Source organism: Lipotes vexillifer, unplaced genomic scaffold, assembly GCF_000442215.2.
Source record: "Lipotes vexillifer unplaced genomic scaffold, Lipotes_vexillifer_v1.1 scaffold466, whole genome shotgun sequence".
Classification (NCBI taxonomy): Eukaryota; Metazoa; Chordata; class Mammalia; order Artiodactyla; family Lipotidae; genus Lipotes; species Lipotes vexillifer.
Window position 1 is genome coordinate 1691494 of NW_006796103.1, and position 21630 is coordinate 1713123.

Genomic DNA, 21630 nt, shown 5'->3' on the forward strand with positions numbered 1-21630 from the left:
TGGTAAACCACCTCAAAAACGAGACTTTAAATAATTTTGGGGAAAGCAGTACCTTACAGATATGTAAAATGGGGTGGAGGGTCTGGATATCCAGGTCAAGAATGGGTAAATGGGTCTTCTTCTTCATAGTGAGGTTCCCCAACTCTGGCACTGCTGACACTCTAGGCTGGATCATTCTCTGTGCGGAGTGCTATCCTGTCCTCTGCAGAATGTCTGGCAGCTCCCTGGTCTCTACTCACTAGATGCCAGCAGCACTTGCACGCTGGCCCCACAGTGTGACAATCAACAATTTCTCCCCAAAACGCCAATGTCCCGGCGGAAGGGGTGGAGCCAAATTGCAGCTGGTTGAGAACTACTGCTTTATAGAAAATTTACTTAATTTCTAAATTCTGACACAAATTTGGAAAGCTGAAACAAAATAGTTAGTACTTTTGTTTGGTAAAACTGTAGGGGCAAGATTAAAGTGTGATTAAAACCAGTAGTGATGTAACAGAAAGAGCTCAGGGATACAGAGCTCTGAGTTGGAAAAACATACACAGAAGTCCAGTTCCACTTATAGTCTTGGGCAAATCACAATCTCTCTGAACCTGTCTAAAGGGTAGGTATGAGAATACTGATCAAATAAGTTGCTATAAGAACTGAATAATAAAAGTATATGTGAAAATGCTTTGTAAACCATAAAGATTCAGGAAACATGCATAACTGTTACACTGGACAATAATTCACTGCAAGAAAAATTAAAGATTAAGAAGTCCTTTAAAAACAGAAGAATACCTAACAACGATAATCATCCTAAAATTAAAATGTTCTAAAGTTCTAACAGTTTTAATAAATAAAATTCATTTTTCTTTCTTTTTTTAAATTCATTTTCTACAATGTATCATAAAAATAAAATTGTGACATCATGCCACTTATAAGAACATAAGTAGAAGTGAAATGTTCACTGAAATTGTAAGAATCCAGTTCTTGAAATTAAATTAAATTATAAGGTTAGTGCTAAGGTTAGAATCATCTAAACAAATAGATTAGTCTATGATCTGAATAGAGAAGCTTAAAGTAGCTAAATTAACCTTTTCTAAAAAGAAAAGACAGCAAAATTTTTTAAATACTGGAAATGATTCCTGAAATCACTGCAATTAATTTCCTGTATTTAATGTTTGTGTTTTTCATCCCACAGCTGTTAACCATTTTCGGTTATATGTTTGCAAAAGACAAATCACTAATAAAAATCATAAGTAACCAAAACTGCATTAAAGCTTCTGCCACAATCCCATTTTATGGTAAATACAAAATACTACCCACTTGAAATCCATTAAAGTTTGGAAACAAATGAATTACTACAACTACTGGGTTTATTAAGGACTTCAAGGTAGAAAAAAAAAATCTCAATGACCATCTATCCTTAATTCCTCTCAAATACTACAATAAAAATGATCACTGAATTCATGAAACAAATATAATACTTTTAGAAAATCACTTGAAGTCACTAAAACTAAAGCTTTTTTCCTAAATCAATTTTGTTCCTCCTTAAACTACCACGTTATTTTTCTTTCGTTTGTAATTCCATCTTTTGGGAAAAGAATTGTCTTACCTTGGCCTTAATTACTTCTCTACTCACATGGTCCTTTACCTACTGCAACTGACTTAATTCTCTTGAATTTATTTTCCCCAAATTGTACCATATGAATAATACTTAATACTAATAGGTGGTATGTAAAGAACATTTTCAGACATTCTTCCAAAAGCCTTACTTGCATTTATTCATTTAATCCTCACAATAGCCTTATGAGGTAAAAAGGAACGAAATTGAGTTACGTGTAGTGAGATGGATGGACCTAGAGTCTGTCATGCAGAGTGAAGCAAATCAGAAAGAAAAACAAATACCATATGCTAACACATATATATGGAATCTAAAAAAAAAAAAAAAATGGTTCTAAGGAACCTAGGGGCAGACAAAGAGAATGGACTTGAGGACACAGGGAGGGGGAAGGGTAAGCTGGTACGAAGTAAGAGAGTAGCACTGATATATATACATTACCAAATGTAAAATAGCTAGCTAGTGGGAAGCAGCTGCATAGCATAGGGAGATCAGCTTGGTGCTTTGTGACCACCTAGAGGGGTGGGATAGGGAGGGTGGGAGGGAGACGCAAGAGGGAGGAGATATGGGGATATATGTATATATATAGCTGATTCACTTTGTTATAAAGCAGAAACTAACACACCATTGTAAAGCAATAATACTCCAATAGAGATGTTAAAAAAAATAAAATTAAGATATACAGTGTAAAAAAAAAATAGCCCTATGAGGGAGCTACAGTTACTTATTCCTATTTTTGGGGGGTGTGAAAATTGGAAAACAAAGATTGGATACCTTGTGGCAGACCTAGGATTTGATCCCAGCAGTCTGGCTCCAGGCTTTTAACCACGATGACACACTAATTTTTTAGTCAGTGATCAACCTTACAAAAAGGTGGACAGTGCTTCCTCCTGGACATTCTTTGCTTACTTGGCTTCCACCTATCATGCCTTTCAGGTTGCTCATTTTTTTTTTTTTTTTTAATAGTTAAGATGTACCACTGTACTTTATTTATTTTTTAAATTTACTTATTTAATTTATTGATTTTTGGCTGCATTGGGTCTTCATTGTTGCACGTGGGCTTTCTCTAGTTGCAGTGAGTGGGGGCTACTCTTCGTTGCAGTGCACGGACTTCTCACTGTGGTGGCTTCTCTTGTTGCGGAGCACAGGCTCTGGGCTCACGGGCTTCAGCTGTAGCACACAGGCTCAGTAGTTGTGGCGCACGGGCTTAGTTGCTTCGTGGCATATGGGATCTTCCAGGGCCAGGGATCAAACCCATGTCCCCTGTACTGGCAGGCGGATTCTAAACCACTGTGCCACCAGGGTTGCTCTTTAATGGCTAGTGTTCCCCAATATTGTTTTCGCCTCTTCACTTTGCCCCTGGTAATCTCATGCATTTCTAAACATTAGCCATAATGTCTCATGTGAAGGCCTCTGAAACCCATGTCTCAAAAGTGGATCTTAGGTATCACCTCACACCAGTCAGAATGGCCATCATCAAAAAATCTACAAACAATAAATGCTGGAGAGGGTTTGGAGAAAAGGCAACCCTCCTGCTCTGTTGGTGGGAATGCAAATTGATACAGCCACTATGGAGAACAGTATGGAGGCTCCTTAAAAAACTAAAAATAGAACTACCATATAACCCAGCAATCCCACTATCGGGCATATACCCTGAGAAAACCATAATTCAAAAAGAGTCATGTACCACAATGTTCACTGCAGCTCTATTTACAATAGCCAGGACATGGAAGCAACTTAAATGTCCATCAACAGATGAATGGCTAAAGAGGATGTGGCACATATATACAATGGAATATTCCTCAGCCATAAAAAGAAATGAAATTGAGTTATTTGTAGTGAGGTGGATGGACCTAGAGTCTGTCATACAGAGTGAAGTAAGTCAGAAAGAGAAAAACAAATACCGTATGCTAACACATATATATGCAATCTAAAAAAAAAAAAAGGTTATGAAGAACCTAGGGGCAGGACGGGAATAAAGACGCAGACCTACTAGAGAATGGACTTGAGGACATGGGGAGGGGGAAGGGTAAGCTGTGACAAAGTGAGAGAGTGTCATGGACATGTATACACTACCAAAGGTAAAACTGATAGCTAGTGGGAAGCAGCCGCATAGCACAGGGAGATCAGCTTGGTGCTTTGTGGACACCTAGAGGGGTGGGATAGGGAGGGCGGGAGGGAGGGAGATGCAGAGGGAAGAGATATGGTCATATATATATATGTATAGCTGATTCACTTTGACATAAAGCAGAAACTAACACACTATTATTGTAAAGCAATTATACTCCAATAAAGATGTTAAAAAAAGAAAAAAGCGGACCTTGCTGCGGAGTAACAAACTCTCAAAAGCAAGTCCAGGGCTTCCCTGGTGGCGCAGTGGTTGAGAGTCCGCCTGCCGATGCAGGGGACACGGATTCGTGCCCCAGTCCGGGAAGATCCCACATCCCGTGGAGCGGCTGGGCCCGTGAGCCATGGCCGCTGAGCCTGCGCGTCCGGAGCCTGTGCTCCTCAATGGGAGAGGCCACAGCAGTGAGAGGCCCGTGTACTGCAAAAAAAAAAAAAAAAAAAAAAGCAAGTCCAGGGCTTCCCTGCTGGCGCAGTGGTTAAGAATCCGCCTGCCAATGCAGGGGTCAGAGGTTCGAGCCCTGGTCCGGGAAGATCCCACAGGCTGCAGAGCAGCTAAGCCCGTGCACCACAGCTACTGAGCCTGCACTCTGGAGCCCGCATGTCGCAATTACTGAAGCCCGCACGCCTAGAACCCATGCTCCACAACAAGAGAAGCCACAACAATGAGAAGCCCATGCACCACAACTAGAGAAAAGCCCATGCACAGCAACTAAGACCCAATGCAGCCAAAAATATATAATTAAATTTTTAAAAAAGTGCTTAACCCATCTTTCAAGACTTCCATGATCTACATTTAAGTAATGCTTTCTGAGCTTTTTAGTTCATGTTTACATCTTTTTATACTCCAGCTGAAGACTGCTTGCTATTTCTCAAATATGCTCTGTATTTTCTGGCTTCTGTGTCTTTATTAATGCTGTCCTTTGCATCTATCAAAGTCTTATCCAGCCTCAAATGTCTGTGTCAAAGGTCACCCATCTCAGTTCATCTTCCTGATTCTCCCATAAACAGATGTGGCTTCTCACACCCTACCCTCCAAATCTTCCCAGTATTTTGATGTGCTTCTCTTTTGTACTTATCACAATCTAACTTATTATAGCTATTTATACATGGGTTTTTTTCTTCACATTCTCTAGAGGATTGTAGATATCTTGAGTGTAAGCACTTGATTGCAAAGTCATCTTTGCATCCCCTTTCTCTCCCCACCCCCACACCAAAGCCTACCACACTTCATTGGCTCAAAACATTCTTCTGGATTAAATCAGCAAAGGCTGCTTATCGAAGGGAAAGAAAAAGCCTTTATCCTCATTCTAACAAGGCAATGTGTTTTTATCCTACATATCTTTCTTTCATCCTAGAAGCTCCCTCTCCGGCTCCAGTTCTCCCACAGACCTGATGCAGATGTACTGTGTGTTCAACATTACTATGAAGTAGGGGCAGGTGGCATTTTTTCCCAGTGCACATTTTTTCTCAATACAGTTTCTATCACAGGCTCTGGGAAGCTGTAAAACAGATCCGCCGCCACGGGAATAAAGACGACCAGTGCTGTAACAAGGTACATATTCCCAGCAGTGACATCCCTCCCTTGGTAAAATAACAGCATGAAAATAAAGATAAGTGCTTTAAAACGAGCCCTTCCATAGTCAAAGGAAAGAGCTTACAGAGGGCCCTTTAAAACGAGACCTTCTAAAGAAAGGGGAAGAGCTTACTGAGGGACCTTTAAAACGAGCCCTTCCGTAGACAGGGGAAGAGGTTACAAAGGCTGGAAGGGGCAGAAACACAAGGACAAATTAGGCCAAGGGGCAAAAGCATGTGCCATGCCAGCTCTACATGGAGGGTGCAATCAGTCATATGAATTCCTAATATTAAAACTTGCAGTTTGAGTGCTGGAGATTTTTTTTTTTTTAATTTTTAGTTTTTAACACTTTTATTGGAGTATAATTGCTTTACAATGTTGTGTTAGTTGCTGCTGTATAACAAAGTGAATCGGCTATACGTATACATATATACCCATATCCCCTCCCTCTTGCGTCTCCTTCCCACCCTCCCTATCCCACCCCTCTAGGTGGTCACAAAGCACCGAGCTGATCTCCCTGTGCTATGTGGCTGCTTCCCACTAGCTATCTTGGCATGGACATATATACACTACCAAATGTAAAAAAGAGATTTTCTTTTTATTAAGGAAAATTTTCAATAGAAGCAAAAGTAGACAAAACACTACAATGAACTTTCATCTACTTCTCACTCAGTTTTTTAAATTATCAACTTAAGCCAATCTTATTCATTTAAACTCCCATTGCTATTATTATTTTTAATAACAGCTTTATTGTGGATATAATTCACATACCGTACAATTTACCATTTAAAGTATACAGTTCAAAGGTTTTTAATATATTCAAGCTTATCAGCCATCACCACAATCAATTTCAGAACATTTTTATCACTCCAAAAAGAAACCCTGTCCTGATTAATGTCATTTACTCCCAGCCTTAGGTAACCACAAATCCACTGTTTCTATCAATTTGCCTATTCTGGACATTTCATATAAATGGAATCATATAATATGTGGTCTTTTGTGACTGGTTTCTTCCACTTATAATGTTTTCAAGGTTCATTCATGTCATAGCATGTGTCAGTACTTCACTCCTTTTTATTGCCAAGTAATATTCCATTGTATAGATGGACCACACTTATTCATCCATTCACCAGCTGATCAACATATAACTTGTTTCTACTTTCTGGCTGTTATAAATATGTGCATTCAAGTTTTTGTGTGAACGTATGTCTTCACTTGTCCTGGGTATATACTTAGGAGTAAAACTGATGGGTCAAATGGCAACTTTATGTTTAACTTTCTGAGGAACTATAGATTGTTTTCCAAAGTGGCTGTGCCATTTTTAATTTTCATCAGCAATATATGTAGATTCCAAAATCTCCACATCCTCACCAACACTTGTAATTGGCCATATTTTTTATTTCAGCTATCCTAGAGAATGTGAAGTGGTACTTCATTGTGGCTCTGATTTGCATTTTCCTGATGACTAGTGATGTTGAGCATCTTTTCATGTGTTTATGGACCATTTGTTACCTTTGGAGAAACATTTATTCAGACCCTTCACTCATTTTAATATTATTATTATTATTATTATTATTGAGTTGTACGAGTTCTTTATTTATTCTAGACACAAGTTCTTAATCAGATATATGATTTGCAAAATTTTTCTCCCATGTGTGGGTTTTTTTTTTTTTCCACTTTCTTGATAGTATCTTTTGGCACAGAAAACAATTTAAATTTTAATGACATCCAATTTACCTATTTTTTCTTCTGATTCTTGCACTTTTAGTGCCACATCTAAGAAACTGATGCCTAACCCAAGGTCATAATGACTAACATTATATTTTCTTCTAAAATTTAACCATATTAGCTCTAACACTTAGGTCTTTGTTCCATTTTCAGTAAATTTTTGCATGTGTTTCAGTTGTCTTAGCACCATTCGTTCAAAGCAGATCAAGATATAAAAGATTTCTATCACTCCAGAAGGTTCTTCCGTGCCTGTTCCCAGTTCATACTCCCACTTCATCCAGCAAACATCCATTCATTCACTCACTCCACCAAGCAGACATACCCATCCCAGAACCTTGCCACCCTCTCCTAAAAATTTCAGTATGTGTCAGTACTTCACTCCTGTATAACCCTCTCCTAAAAATTTCCTTAATAACTGTTAACTTGAGTAAACATAAGTAATAGGAATTCTGCTTCCTGGATCCACATGGCCTACCCTCTCCTTTAGCAGAAAAGAAAATATTCCCATTAATTTGGCATTCCCATTAATTTGGCAAAGGGAAACACATCTTATCACCCTTTCCTGAGTCTGAAAACGGTATTGTTTTGTACTCAGTCCCAGTCAGTGAAAAAAAAAAAATTTAATGGATTATATAGACAACTACTTTTTAATTGTGTATATTATCTTGGAACTTTACTCTGTGAGGGTGGAAAGTACTGGCTGCTGCATGAGCCTTTGAGTGCTTCCTTGCTCTCTCTTTGCCATCTGTGGCTGGTTGTATGCTGGTCTTTTTAAATTCTTCTCTCTGTACCTCCTTACTTGATGAAGTTTCTATGATGTCTTCCAGTTTTGTTATCATGTGGCTTATTGATTTGAATTGTACTTTTATCTCATGTGGTTTACTTAGGAGTTAACCTGGAGAAACACAAAGCAACAGTCCAATTGTCTGAAGAGTAAAGATTTGCAAAATGTCTTCTTGAAATAAGAGCTAACCTCTCAAAAACAATTAGAAAGAAGGTACAATATCATTTGCATATGATTCGTATGCAAAACCCAAGAGAATCAACCTGAAAAACCCAAGAGAATCAACTGAAAAATGATGACAGTGTCACACATATAACAAAAAATGGGTATCCATAAACATAAAAAACCCCTAAAAATAAATAAGAAAAAGACACATAACACAACAGAAAAATGAGCAAAAACATTAACAGGCATACCTCAGAAGAGAAAATCCAAATGGCTGAAAAACATTTGAAAAAATGTTCAACCTCTTTAGTAATCAGGGAAATGGAAATTAAAATCACAAGTAATACCATCATATACCTAAACATTGGGGGGAAAGTTAGATAATGTCAAGTATTAATGAGATCTAAAACAACAGTAGCCTTTCATTCCCACCACCTCCACTTGCTTATCTGTAACCTCCCTCCAGTGGTGAGACACCTGGCTCCCCCATTCACCACACAGTTACATAACCATTCCTTTCCAGCATACATCACAGTAGTGTCAGAACTATTGACTTAAACCTCTGCGCTCATTCATTTTTACCCCTCTGCCTTGCTTTGTTCTTCTCCATTGCACTCCACACCACTTGATATGTTCAGTTTCTCTCTTCCTCTTCAGTGATAATAGGGACTTTTACTGCTGGGTTCTCAGCACCTAAAACTGCCTTGAACAAAGTAGGTGCTCAACAAATATTAGCTGGATGAATAAATGAATTAAAAATCTTTATTATGGTTTATTACCATAATTACCAGTCTCAGTCAGACCTTTCCTAGCCCGCACTAGTTATCTGGCTCTAGAGACAGTTTATCTACTTCAGTCAAATTATAATCATAGAATATAATTTAGACTTTCACCAATTCAACTGACTTCTCTCCCTAATTGCTACAATTATAATCACCAACTGAGGGAATTCCCTGGTGGCCCAGTGGTTAGGGCTCTGCGCTTTCACTGCCAAGGGTGAGGGTTCAGTCCCTGGCCAGGGAACTAAGATCCCGCAAGCAGTGCAGCACAGCCAAAAATAAATAAATAAAATTAAAAACAATTTTTAAATAAAATAAAATAACCACCAATTGAAACAGTGAACTGTCACAATCACTTGCAGCTTCTAGTTTTCCTCTAAGGCCTGACTCAAACCACCCTTCCCACCCCCTGCCAAACTTAAACCTCCTAGACACCATCAACCTTATTTAAATTTCCTAGACACTTTCAATTCTGAGTGGTTTAGCTATCTATTGATAAATATTTTCACATTTGTTAGGAACATGAACAACATAAGCACTATCATAAGTTCAAATCACAGAGTTAAAAGAAGAATTTAATAAAAATTAAGCTGTTAATTTTACATTAACCTTCCAAAAGAACTGTGAGGGCATGTAGAATGATTTTTGGAAAAAGTACAGATTTGCTCTCTTCTTTAGCGTGGAAGTCTGAGTTTTAAGAACAAACACTAAAAGGAAACATATGGAAAAGATCAGTAACAAGATGAAATCTTGGCCCAAATATGGTCTGCCACGTTTTACATACCAGTGTCTCAAATAATAGATGAGATTTTTACAGTATTTCCAAAACATCTCTTGAAACACTGTACACTTTTTAAAAATCTGAAGTATAACAAAATAAATCTTGTGCATTCTTTATGAAAACCTAATGGAAAATACTATTTTGAGGAAACAAAAACAAATTCCAGGAATCACTTCACCTTATTAGTTTGTACAAGCTTGAAAGAATCTCCCAAAGAATGAACTCAAAGTTCACTGCCAAGAGATACAAGTTAACTCTGTTTAAAACATCAAAATATTGGTATAAAAATAGAGCATTTAAATAGTTAACTGCCACTCTTCAAGAGAGACAGCTCAGTGAAATTTGTAAATTTTCTACATTTGCAAAATAAAGGCAATAATAGCTGGTCAACAGAAGTTCCTAATTCCATCTTATTCAATACTATAAAATTATTTTTTTGAACTAGTAAAAACAGACAAATCAGAGATAAACCTTCTGAGTGAATTCCATAACTAAGAGATTAATTTTATTTCAAAGGTTATTAGAACACATGCTAGTGGATGTATTTGGGAGGAAGGTGAGAAAGGGGATAGCTGATAGAAAAGAAGGTATACTTCTTTGTATGGAAAAGTAATATATTTAATCTGTGTCACTAATGACCATCTATTTCATTTTTAAAATAAAACAGATGTGAAATGCTGTATGTTTCTAATCCTGGTTCCTTGTCTTAATAAAGGGAAGTACTGGTGTGAACACACGGTATCAGACAACCGAGGTCTCAAGATGACTCTGAGTTCCACCTTAAAATGCCAAGACACTGAGCTCCATGTTACAGTGGACCTTACTTTGAAGAATTCTTTGGCATGAAAATGAAAATAAAAACAGTAATCAGTACATGCTGTTTCATTTAGTTCTGTTTGCCTTTCATACTAGAGGAAATTCTTGCCATACCTCAAACCAAAATTAAGGGGAAAAGAAAGAAGTAAGCCACATAAATCTGACCAAGAACACAAGCATTTTAATTTGAGTCCACAAAGTTTTGGATAATGAAAAGAAATACATAATTTTAATTCAACCCAAGTATTTTCCAAGTAGATTATATTTGCTTAAATTGCTATAGCAATTCAAGGGACAGCCCTGCCTGGACACACAGTTACTGTGGATTTTTAAAAGATTCAGTTTAAGAATTTAGGAATTTCTGATTCACTTACAGGATTTGCAAATTCATCAGCCCCTGAAAACTAAAGCAAACTCAACAGGTATGATGATAAATAATTTTCATTTTTTAAAGAAAATATTCCTACTGTTTAAAATATATTTAACATTAAAATAGATTGTAGCCATCATAAATGCACATTTTTATAAGCAATATCTGGTAAAAGCTACATTAAAATTTGATTAGCAAAAATATTCAGGGAAGTAATATAGGGAATTTAATTTTCTAACTTAAGATTTACCCAATAAATGATCTTTGTTTAGATTTTTTTTTACTTTCGATGAAAGATTCTCACGTTAATGGAATAATTTTCTGTTTCTCCCTCTCCCTCTCTCTCTCTCTCAACTTTAAGTGACAAAAAACCAGCGAACGCCTTTGAGCCATACATCTGAGCAATGCTAGAGATTCTGGTTTTAGAGAAATGGGTATTTGTACAAATTTCACTAGAAACTTTCTCAAAATTTCTTTATTAACCAAATCCCTGATGTTACGATGTGTTTGCCTCTTCCTCAAAGAGAAAATATAAGTACTCTATCTAGCACTGAAGGTTCTACTTTCTTGGGTTTCAGTTAATTAAGATCCAAATGTATTATGGCTAAAAATAATTTTGAGACTTTCATATTTTTAATAGCAAAAGAGTTTTACTTCCTTAGGCCTTGTGTGTGACAGTGATGTACACAACTTTAATTTTACAGGGTTAAATTTAAAACTGCTTTGGAAAAAATTCTGAATCATATCCTAATACTTGGTTTCTTATATTTTAGTTTCTGTGGCATACAAATAAAACAATTAAGTTTTTAAAATAGTAAAATGCTATGAAGCTTTCCAATTACTTTAAACTTTCCAGGACAAAGTTCCATCTCATTTTGATTAGTAATTTAAATTAGAACTTTCTTGATGAAAGCACGACTGCTTTTTTCCAGGTGAGAGAAATGCTATGACATAGAAACTTTTTTAGCTATAATATGAAAAATTCATATTAATGAGTAATTTAAAAAACCTGGTGACATATTTCAGTTTGCCTTAAACTTTCTTTTTCACATTTGTGATTTTTCTACTAAACAAGGTAAGGAATACAGGTAGGAAAGTGAATACAGTATATTGTGACAGAAATATTCAATAGAAAAGAGAATAGCCATGTTCTCTGTGAAAATGTTCATTTAGAGAAATCACTGTGGTGAAATAAATGCCTAGAAATAATCAATGTTAGTAGCAATAAACATCACTAACAAGATGTAATCTATAACAAAAAATTAATCATGCATTCAACAAATCTGTGAGCACTTACAAACTGTGCATTGTACTAGAGTCTGTCAAAAATTAGAGGTTGAGAAATGAGATGATTGACAGTGAGTTATAATGTTTTGCTATGAGTTTTCCTATAGGAGACAAAGCATAAATTGCCGAACATAAAAGGCAGAAGTAATAAAAGTATGCCTTGCAAATGGCTGGTAAAAGATTAGCTGAATGAAAAATTTGGATAAAAAGAAATAAGAGAGCACTATAACAGGGAAAATGATCAGGGGTGAAGTTGAGGAGTAAGAAAAATAGAAAATAATGGGTATATCAATGGAGATGGAATGGATTTTAGACCAGAAAACAGCACTTATTGAAAAGGGAGTGGGACAAGGTTGAGCTAGAGGACCGAGGTCCTCAGTGGATGAGGACAATGATGATGAGCTCAGATTTAGAAGAGAAACTGTCTTCAGGGAAAGACCTTTCTTCTTAGGCGGCCAAGAAGACCAAAAGCAGATAATACTAAGAATCCCTTTATTTTCAGAGAGGCTCTCATCATGAGGTCTTGATTCCTAGGCAAAGGTAAGTGCTGAACCAAAAGTATCATCCAGGTCTCCTTTTTTCCCAACCATTTCTTGTAGTTGTCGAACAGTCATGAATTTAATTCTCAAATGTAAGATTACTAACTGATGATTACTGATGTTCTAACACAAGGATAAAATTCAGAGTTCTGATGAGCAATACTCTTTTCAAAGTTCAACTGTGTATCAGTCAGCTTCTGAGACCCCCTATATGGCCTGACCCCGCACAGCTGCATGTCTCTGCCTCTGCTTCTACTTTCATCTCAGCTCCATGGTGCAGTACTTTAAATGAAGTATGACAAGCACTTAAAAAAAAAGTTGATATGTTATAGTATAATGAGTATAATAAAATACTATAATTTTAATACATAAAATATTATCAACTAGAGAGTAATATGTATAGGGTGTTCTATACCCATTCCTGTGAATCTCCCAAAGTCTTGGCCAAATGATGTCTGCAAAGGTTTCTCTGTCTCCCGCAAGCAGGGTCAAGACACTGGTTCCCACAGCACTAGTATCTGCTGCAAACCATATTTTCCTCTGCCTGAGAATATGGTTCACTGTGCTGTGCCTCTCTTGTCTACTAAATTGTATGCACTAAATTGTATGCTCATGTCTTCATTTCTGTATTTCCCATGAAGCACAGTGCCTCACCCCTAAAATTCGAGACAATCATCAAGTAACACAATCAAACCAACTAAATCACTAGTAATATTTGCAAGGCTCTTTTCTAACCATGTCCACACACAACATCTAGTACAGGGTCACTAATTATAGCAGGTGAAAAAGCACTCCTGATCATACCCACTGGGAGCTTCCCAGTGCCCTGTCTGGGTCAGCCAGCACTGAACACTGCCCTTTGGGATGAGACCATACTCTTTCACTTCTCCTCCCAGGACTCTATCTTACTTGATGCATGAACACTGCAGTGTGAAGATTATGGCTCAGCTATATTAATGAATTAAACTAGGTGTTCATTCCCAGAGTGCAAATTCCTGAGGTCACAATTTAGGCCTCTAGGTTCTGGTTGAGATTGGCTGTAACAGTCTTATTATGCTCCTTCAACAGTTAACCACCACATCCCAAACATCTCACCCTTTGTTGCTTACATGTTTTTGCTCATCTCTTCTAGCTGCAAATCTTCCCTATTTCCCTCTGCGAGAACCCTCACATTCCTTCAAAGTCTAATGCAAATGCCATGTCCTCCATGAATCACATGGATAAAAAGGAACAATGGATGGAGTCTATTTAGATTTGCAAAAGGAAACTTTATGAATTTCAAAATCAAAATTGTTTAAAAGATGAAACCATGACCATTTTGGCATTTTATGTAGGAAGGGATAAGATTAAATAGAAGTCAATATATTAGAGTAAATGTCTATTCTATTTTCTTGGTGAAAAAAGAGGCAAAGTCATCAACTGATCCTCCACTAAGACCTAAACTCCTGGGAGACAGGACAGTGTGTTTTTAATATGTGTATCTAGAAATTAACTCCAAAATATTAGTGGAAAGAAAGAAGCTAGGAAGGTAATAGGAAAAATGTATAGAATAACCAATTAGAAAGTAATTGGAATGTAAATATTGTGTGTGTTTGTAATTTAAAGTAGTTATTCAAGTAGAGTCAGAGACAAAATAATTGGATTCTGCAAACTATTTCACAGGGAAAATTTGAAGTCACAGTTAGTCTTGGACAGAAAACACTAAGAGGAAACATGATAGTTATTTTTAATATCTCAAGCTTTCACGTAAAATGGAGTGTTCTATGTTCTTCCAAAGAGCAGAAAAGAACATCAGCAAACAAAAGTTGCAGCAGGAAAATTTTGGTTAATATCAAGAATCTCCTAAGTAACTAAAACATAGAGTCTCTCTTCTCATAGGCAGTAAACATCACTGAAGGGGCCAAAAAGTCAGTGAGAACATCCAGCATTTATATGGAAAGAGCAGTTGGCTTTGGGGTGGAGAGATGTCATGCTATCATTGTAAATCTATAGTCTAGTAAGCAAGACAAATCGAGATTCTCTTAAAAGATGGTTACTTAGTCTGGTTCAGTGCAGTATGTGACTTTTTAAAAAATAGCACCTTATACATTAATTTTGGTCTGAGCAGTACCCATTAATTCTGGACATTCTTTTATATATTTCAATACAGATATAGATATTATGCATTTTATATAACTGTCAATTTATATACAAATTACTCTAAGTTTACTCACTTTTCCCACAATATATTTCCTTTTTGCCTTGTAATAGGACAAAAAAAGGAACATGGGCTTTTCAAGTCCAGTGTGTGTCCTTTTCTTCTTTCTTGGAGTCAAAGTATATTGTCAGTATGAAAGTTATCAATGGGATGAAGATTATGACCAAGAACCAGATGATGTCTACCAACCAGAATTCCAATTTCATCAAAATGAAGATTATGGAGTTCCATTTCATCAGCATAATTTAGGTTGTGCCAGTGAATGCTTCTGTCCACCTAACTTTCCATTATCAATGTACTGTGATAATCGCAAACTCAAGACTATCCCAAATATTCCAGCATACATTCAGCAAGTTTATCTTCAGTTTAATGAAATTGAGGTTGTGACTGCAGATTCATTCATCAATGCCACTCATCTTAAAGAAATCAATCTCAGCCACAACAAAATTAAATCTCAAAATATTGATCATGGTGTGTTTGCTAAATTGTCAAATCTACTACAACTCCACCTACAGCATAACAATTTAGAAGACTTTCCGTTTCCTCTTCCTAAGTCTTTGGAAAGGATTCTTCTTGGTTACAATCAGATCTCCAGACTGCAGACAAGTGCTGTGAATGGGCTAGTAAACTTGACCATGCTTGATCTTTGTTACAATCAAATTGATGATTCTACATTACAAGAAAAAATCCTTGCGAAAATGGAAAAACTAATGCAGCTTAACCTATGTAATAACCGACTAGAATCAATGCCTCCTGGTTTGCCTTCTTCACTTATGTATCTGTCTTTAGAAAATAATTCAATATCTGCTATACCAGAAAACTACTTCAATGAACTCCCAAAACTTCATGCTCTAAGAATGTCACACAATAAACTACAAGACATCCCATATTATATTTTTAATCTTTCCAACCTTATAGAGCTCAATGTTGGACACAACAAACTGAAGCAAGCATTCTATATTCCAAGAAATTTAGAACACCTATACCTAGAAAATAATGATATTGAAAGTATGTAAAATTTCATTTTTTTGTGTGTATTGTTTTTATTTTTATTATTTATTTATTTAACTTTATTTACTTATATATTTTTAATTTTTATTTTATATTGGAGCATAGTTGATTAACAATGTTGTGTTAGTTTCAGGTGAACAGCAAAGTGATTCAGTTATACATATACATGTATATGTATATACATATATATACATGTATATATATGTATATGTATATGTATATGTATCTATTCTTTTTCAAATTCTTTTACCATTTAGGTTATTATAGAATATTGAGCAGCAATCCCTGTGCTATAGAGTATGTCCTTGTTGTACATGTCAATCCCAAACTCCCAATCTATTCCTCTCCCCCACCCTTCCCCCCTGGTAACTATAAGTTCATTCTCTCAGTCTGTTTGTTTCTGTTTTGTAAATAAGTTCATTTGTATCATTTTTTCTTAGATTTGGCATATAAGTGATATCATATGATATTTTTCTTTCTCTGACTTACTTCACTTAGTGTGATAATCTCCAGGTCCATCCATGTTGCTGCAAATGGCATTATTTCATTCTTTTTTAATGGCTGAGTAATATTCCATTGTATATATGTACCCTATCTTGTTTATCCATTCATCTGTCGATGGATATTTAGGTTGCTTCCACGTCTTGGCCATTGGAAACAGTGCTGCAATGACATTTGGGGTGCCTCTATCCTTTTGAACGATGGATTTCTCCAGATATACACCCAGGAGTGGGATTGCTGGATCATATGGTAGCTGTATTTTTAGTTTCTTAAGGAACCTCCATACTGTTCTCCATAGTGGCTGTGCCAATTTATATTCCCACCAACGATGTAGGAGGGTTCCCTTTTCTCCACACCCTCTCCAGCATTTATTGTTTATAGTTGTTTGACGATGGCCATTCTGAATGGTGTGAGGTGACATCTCACTGTACTTTTGATTTGCATTTCTCTAATAATTAGCGATGTTTGTTGAGCATCTTTTCATGTGCTTCTTGGCCATCTGTATGTCATCTTTAGAGAAATGTCTATTTAGGTCTGACCATTTTTTGACTGAGTTGTCTGGTCTTTTGTTATGGAGTTGTATGAGCTCTTTATAAATGGAGACTAATCCCTTGTCGGTTGCATCGCTTGCAAATATTTTCTTCCATTTTGTAGGTTGTCTTTTCATTTTTTTTTTTTTTTTTTTTTTTTTTTTTTTTGGCCTCTCACTGTTGTGGCCTCTCCCGTTGCGGAGCACAGGCTCCGGACGCGCAGGCTCAGTGGCCATGGCTCACGGGCCCAGCTGCTCTGCGGCACGTGGGATCTTCCCGGACCGGGACACGAACCCGTGTCCCCTGCATCGGCAGGCGGACTCTCAACCACTGCGCCACCTGGGAAGCCCTGTCTTTTCATTTTTTTAATGGTTTCTTTGCTGTGCAAAAGCTTTTGAGTTTAATGAGGTCCCATTTGTTTATTTATTTTTTTATTTCCATTACTTTAGGAGATGGCTTAGAAAAGATATTGCTGTGATTTATGTCAAAGAGTGTTCTGCCTATGTTTTCCTCTAAGGGTTTTATAGTATCTGGTTTTACATTTAGGTCTTTAATCCATTTTGAGTTTAATTTGTGTATGGTGTTAAAGAATGTTCTAATTTCATTTTTTTACATGTAGCTGTCCAGTTTTCCCAGCACCATTTACTGAAGACACTGTCCTTCCTCCATTGTATAGTCTTGCCTCCTCTGTCGTAGATTAATTGACCATAGGTGTGAGGGTTTATTTCTGGGCTTTCTACCCTGTTCCATTGATCTATATGTCTGTTTCTGTGCCAGTACCACACCATTTTGATGACTGTAGCTTTGTAGTATAGTCTGGAGTCAGGGAGCCTGATTCCTCCAGCTCCATTTTTCTTTCTCAAGATTTCTTTGGCTATTCAGGGTCTTTTGTGTCTCCACATGAATTTTAAGATTTTTTTGTTCTAGTTCTGTGAAAAATGCCATTTCATAGGGATTGCACCGAATCTGTAGATTGCCTTGGGTAGTATAGTCATTTTGACAATATTGCTTCTTCCAATCCAAGAACATGGTATATCTTTCCATCTGTTTGTATCATCTTCGATTTCTTTCATCAGCATCTTATAGTTTTTGGAGTACAGACAGGTCTTTTGTCTCCTTAGGTAGGTTTATTCCTAGTTATTTTATTCTTTTTGATGTGATGGTAAGTTGGATTGTTTCTTTAATTTCTCTTTCTGATCTTTCGTTGTTATAGAAATGCAACAGATTTCTGTGTATTAATTTTGTATCCTGCAACTTTACTGAATTCATTATGAGCATCATTGTCTTTTTAAAGACAGAAAGAAGAGTATTTTGACCTTTTAAAGAACGAATCTTTAAAAACATATGCTTTACAAATTGCTGAAAATGGTTGCTTTGAAGCTGGCTAGAGAAATGGCAGAAATTGGCCCCAGAGAAAGGTGTACTCCAAGGTTTATAGTCTTTTCTATTAAATGTTATCACCTTGAACATTGAGAATTAGTACTGTAGAGTATACAAAGAAATATGAGATCCTGAGTAGTAGAACTATAGGTGATTTTCACTTTTTTCTTTTTGAGATTGTTTCTACTAAGAATTTATTACCTAAATAATTTATTTAATACTGAAATTATTACTTAATAGCCAATGAAGCCATCGTTTATTTTGATAATATAAAATTCATTTATAGTTTCATTTTCATTTTACTATTTGATTACTGTAAAAAATAATTAAACCTAATTCTACTTATAAGTATTTTAATTAATAAAACTATACCCCATAAACATTTTAATAAAATTCAATATAGGATTATGGATGTAATACAGCAGGATTAATTTTTAATTTGTATTTTTCAGATATCAATGTCACACTGATGTGTCCATCTGTTGACCCACTACATTACCATCATTTAACATATATTCGTGTAGATCAAAATAAGCTAAAAGAGCCAATAAGCTCATACATTTTCCTCTGCTTCCCTCATATACACACTATTTATTATGGTGAACAAAGAAGCACTAATGGTCAAACAATACAACTGAAGACCCAAGTTTTCAGGAGATTTCAAGATGATGGTGACAGTGAAGATCACGATGATCACCATGAAGCCCCAGAAGAAGGAACAGAAGAAAATGTTGACCCTCACTATTATGGAAGTCAAGAATGGCAAGAAACTATATAGGTATACATTTATAACTTCACAAAATCTTATTATTCAGTATAAATTTAACTAAATATGCATAGCTCGTAGTAATATACCTGGAATTGTGTACTAGTATGAGATCAGATTGAATTTAGGTTGTTGACAATATTTGCATCATTACACAGGATTAGAACTTACTCAAAATGACATAAATCTTTAGAAATGTAAATTAGAATGTTAAGTAGGAATCAAACACTACACTTTGAATATTAAATTATCATCATGTTGAGAAAAAAAGTAAGTATGACCACTTCTATTAACAGTAATTTTTCTAATAATGATGAAAGAAGTAGTGTTAGAAGCTAAGAACTCTAAGTCATGTGCTTTAAATCACTATGAGCATTGTGTTTAAATGCCAGAAGGTTACATTAATGTAACAGCAGCTACTCATTTAAGGACTAGACTATTTTTTTGACCTAATGTCCAGAAAAGTTTTCACACTTTTATTTGAATATCATCACCATGACAGCCACCCCCCTGGTCCTACCACTTAGAGCACAGAATGATATTCTTGATTTTCAAAAGAGGCTATCATACTAAGGATCCAAGGCGCACAGACTTATGAAATCAACTAGTCTTGTTTTTCTCTCAGAGCACGAAAGCAACAAATATTTAAACCCTGTATTTGGATACCTAAAAAACACCACATCATCTTGCCACAATTCGTATCTTAGCAAATTTCAGCAATTGTACAAAATAATCTTGACTGCGTTCCAGTGTTTCTATAGTAAATTCACTAGAGAAAGGTTTTAGTTACATAAAGATTTGCTAATAAATAACTGCTCTGTTCACAAGGTTAAGTTAATGTTAGCACAAGAAAGTATATCAACATAATTAAACACTTTTATTTTCCTAGCACAATATATTAGAAACATATATGTATATCAGCCAATGTTTATTCACATAGTGTTAAAGTTGAATAGAGTTCCTTTGAAATTTGAATGACAGGCTTTGATATCTTCTTTAAATCCTTAAAAATCATATATCATTTTGAAGCATTTTAAGTATGCCTTATAATGAAGTATAACTTCTATGATGAACTTTCTTGATTTACCAGGCTAATATTTCACAGAATTCCTCAGATAAGGAATAAACACAAATCTGGAACTGCCTACACAGGAAACCCCTCAAACAAACAGTAACAATTTAAATAGTATGCAAAAAGACAAATTAAAACTATATTTTAAAAGCAGTTTTCTAGTGGTGAGTCTATTTTTCTGGAGATGACAGTTTAAAATGAAGCCTCTAATGCTCTTTATATCTTTGAGTAGGTTATTAGCATGTAGCAGAAACAGAACACCCACATGTCCCCAGGGACAAGCTCAACAATCCAGAATGAACATGAACAACACTCCATTCATTCATTCATTTAATTAACATTCAGCAAGTCATTTGGTATGCAGGGCTTAGTAATGAGAGGTCAAACATAATATATATGTGCACCTGTGATGCTAGAGACACAGATGTCAGGGTAAAGGTAAGAGCAAAACGATAGTGATGTGGGTAGAGCACATTTTCCAAAGAGGTAAAAAACTTTAAGGACCATCTCCCCCTTTACTGAAAAATTTTTAAATAGGGTTATAAATTTAAACTTTTATTATGAGCTAATATGTGGAAAATACTGTGGGTGTTTTAGGAGATCAGAAAGAGAAGACTATTTCTTACCCAGAACAATTTAAAATTTAATGAGGAGCCATCAGGAAAATGCAAATCAAAACCACAGCGAGATATTCCTTTACATTCACTGGATGGCTATAATCAAAAAGGCAGACAAATAATAAGTATTAATGAGGAGGTACAGAAAGTGGAATCCGCTGGTGACGCAGTCAAATGGTGCAGCTGCTTTGGAAAGCAGTCTGGCAGTTCTTCAAAAAGTTAGTTACCTATGATCCAACAATTCTACTCCTAGATATATACCTAAGAGAACTGAACACATATGTTCACACAAAAATATGTACACAAATGTTCATGGCAGCATTATTCATTAATAGCCAAAAAGTGGAAACCACTCAAATGTCCTTCAGCTGATGAAAGGCTAAACAAAATGTGGTATATCCACACAATGGAAAATTATTCAGCCAAAAGAAGGAATGAAGTACTGATACATGTTACTACATGGATGAACCATGAAGACATTATGCTAGTGAAGTCAGTCACAGAAGACCACCTATTGTATGATTCCATTTATAGAAAATGTCTACAAGAGGCAAGTCTATAGAGACAGAAAGATTATTGGCTGCCTGGGGTTGGGGGGCAGGAGAATAAAGGGAAACGGCGGTGACTGACAATGGATAGAGTCTTTCTTTTGGGGGTGATGAAAATATTCTGAAATTGATTATAGTGATGATTGTACAAATTTGAAAATACTAAAAACTACTGAATTGTACATTTTAAAAAAGTGAATTGCATGAGATGTGAATTATTTCAATAAAGCTGTTATTTAAAAATTTAACAGAGACAATAAAATCTAATAACTCACTCTAACAAAAGAAAGAAAGAAATACAATGTGGCAGTAACTGAAACACGATGTGAACACAGATATGCCAACTTTATTTCTGGCCAGGATGTGAAGCAGTTGAAGGCTTCAAAGAGGTGGTACTTTGAGGGCTTCCCTGGTGGCGCAGTGCTTGAGAGTCCGCCTGCCGATGCAGGAGACGCGGGTTCG

General features: G+C 36.0%; 2 protein-coding genes across 3 annotated transcripts in view; one reads left to right on the top strand and one right to left on the bottom strand.

Annotated features, from left to right (window-relative positions):
* CENPP (centromere protein P) overlaps window positions 1-21630 on the bottom strand; it is a 231549-nt gene that overhangs the window by 126538 nt on the left and 83381 nt on the right. The gene's annotated exons all lie outside the window — the stretch shown is intronic.
* Window positions 10519-19165, top strand: OMD (osteomodulin). 2 transcript variants are annotated; one of them, XM_007468170.1, is made up of 4 exons: window positions 10519-10772; window positions 14082-14086; window positions 14800-15751; window positions 18618-19165. In XM_007468170.1, exons 3-4 carry the CDS (start codon window positions 14812-14814, stop codon window positions 18941-18943), a joined length of 1266 nt encoding a protein of 421 aa, XP_007468232.1. In that variant the 5' UTR covers window positions 10519-10772; window positions 14082-14086; window positions 14800-14811; the 3' UTR covers window positions 18944-19165. The 2 variants fall into 2 exon arrangements, with proteins under 2 accessions (XP_007468232.1, XP_007468233.1); XM_007468171.1 differs by lacking the exon at window positions 14082-14086 and having other exon boundaries at window positions 10522-10772; window positions 14797-15751.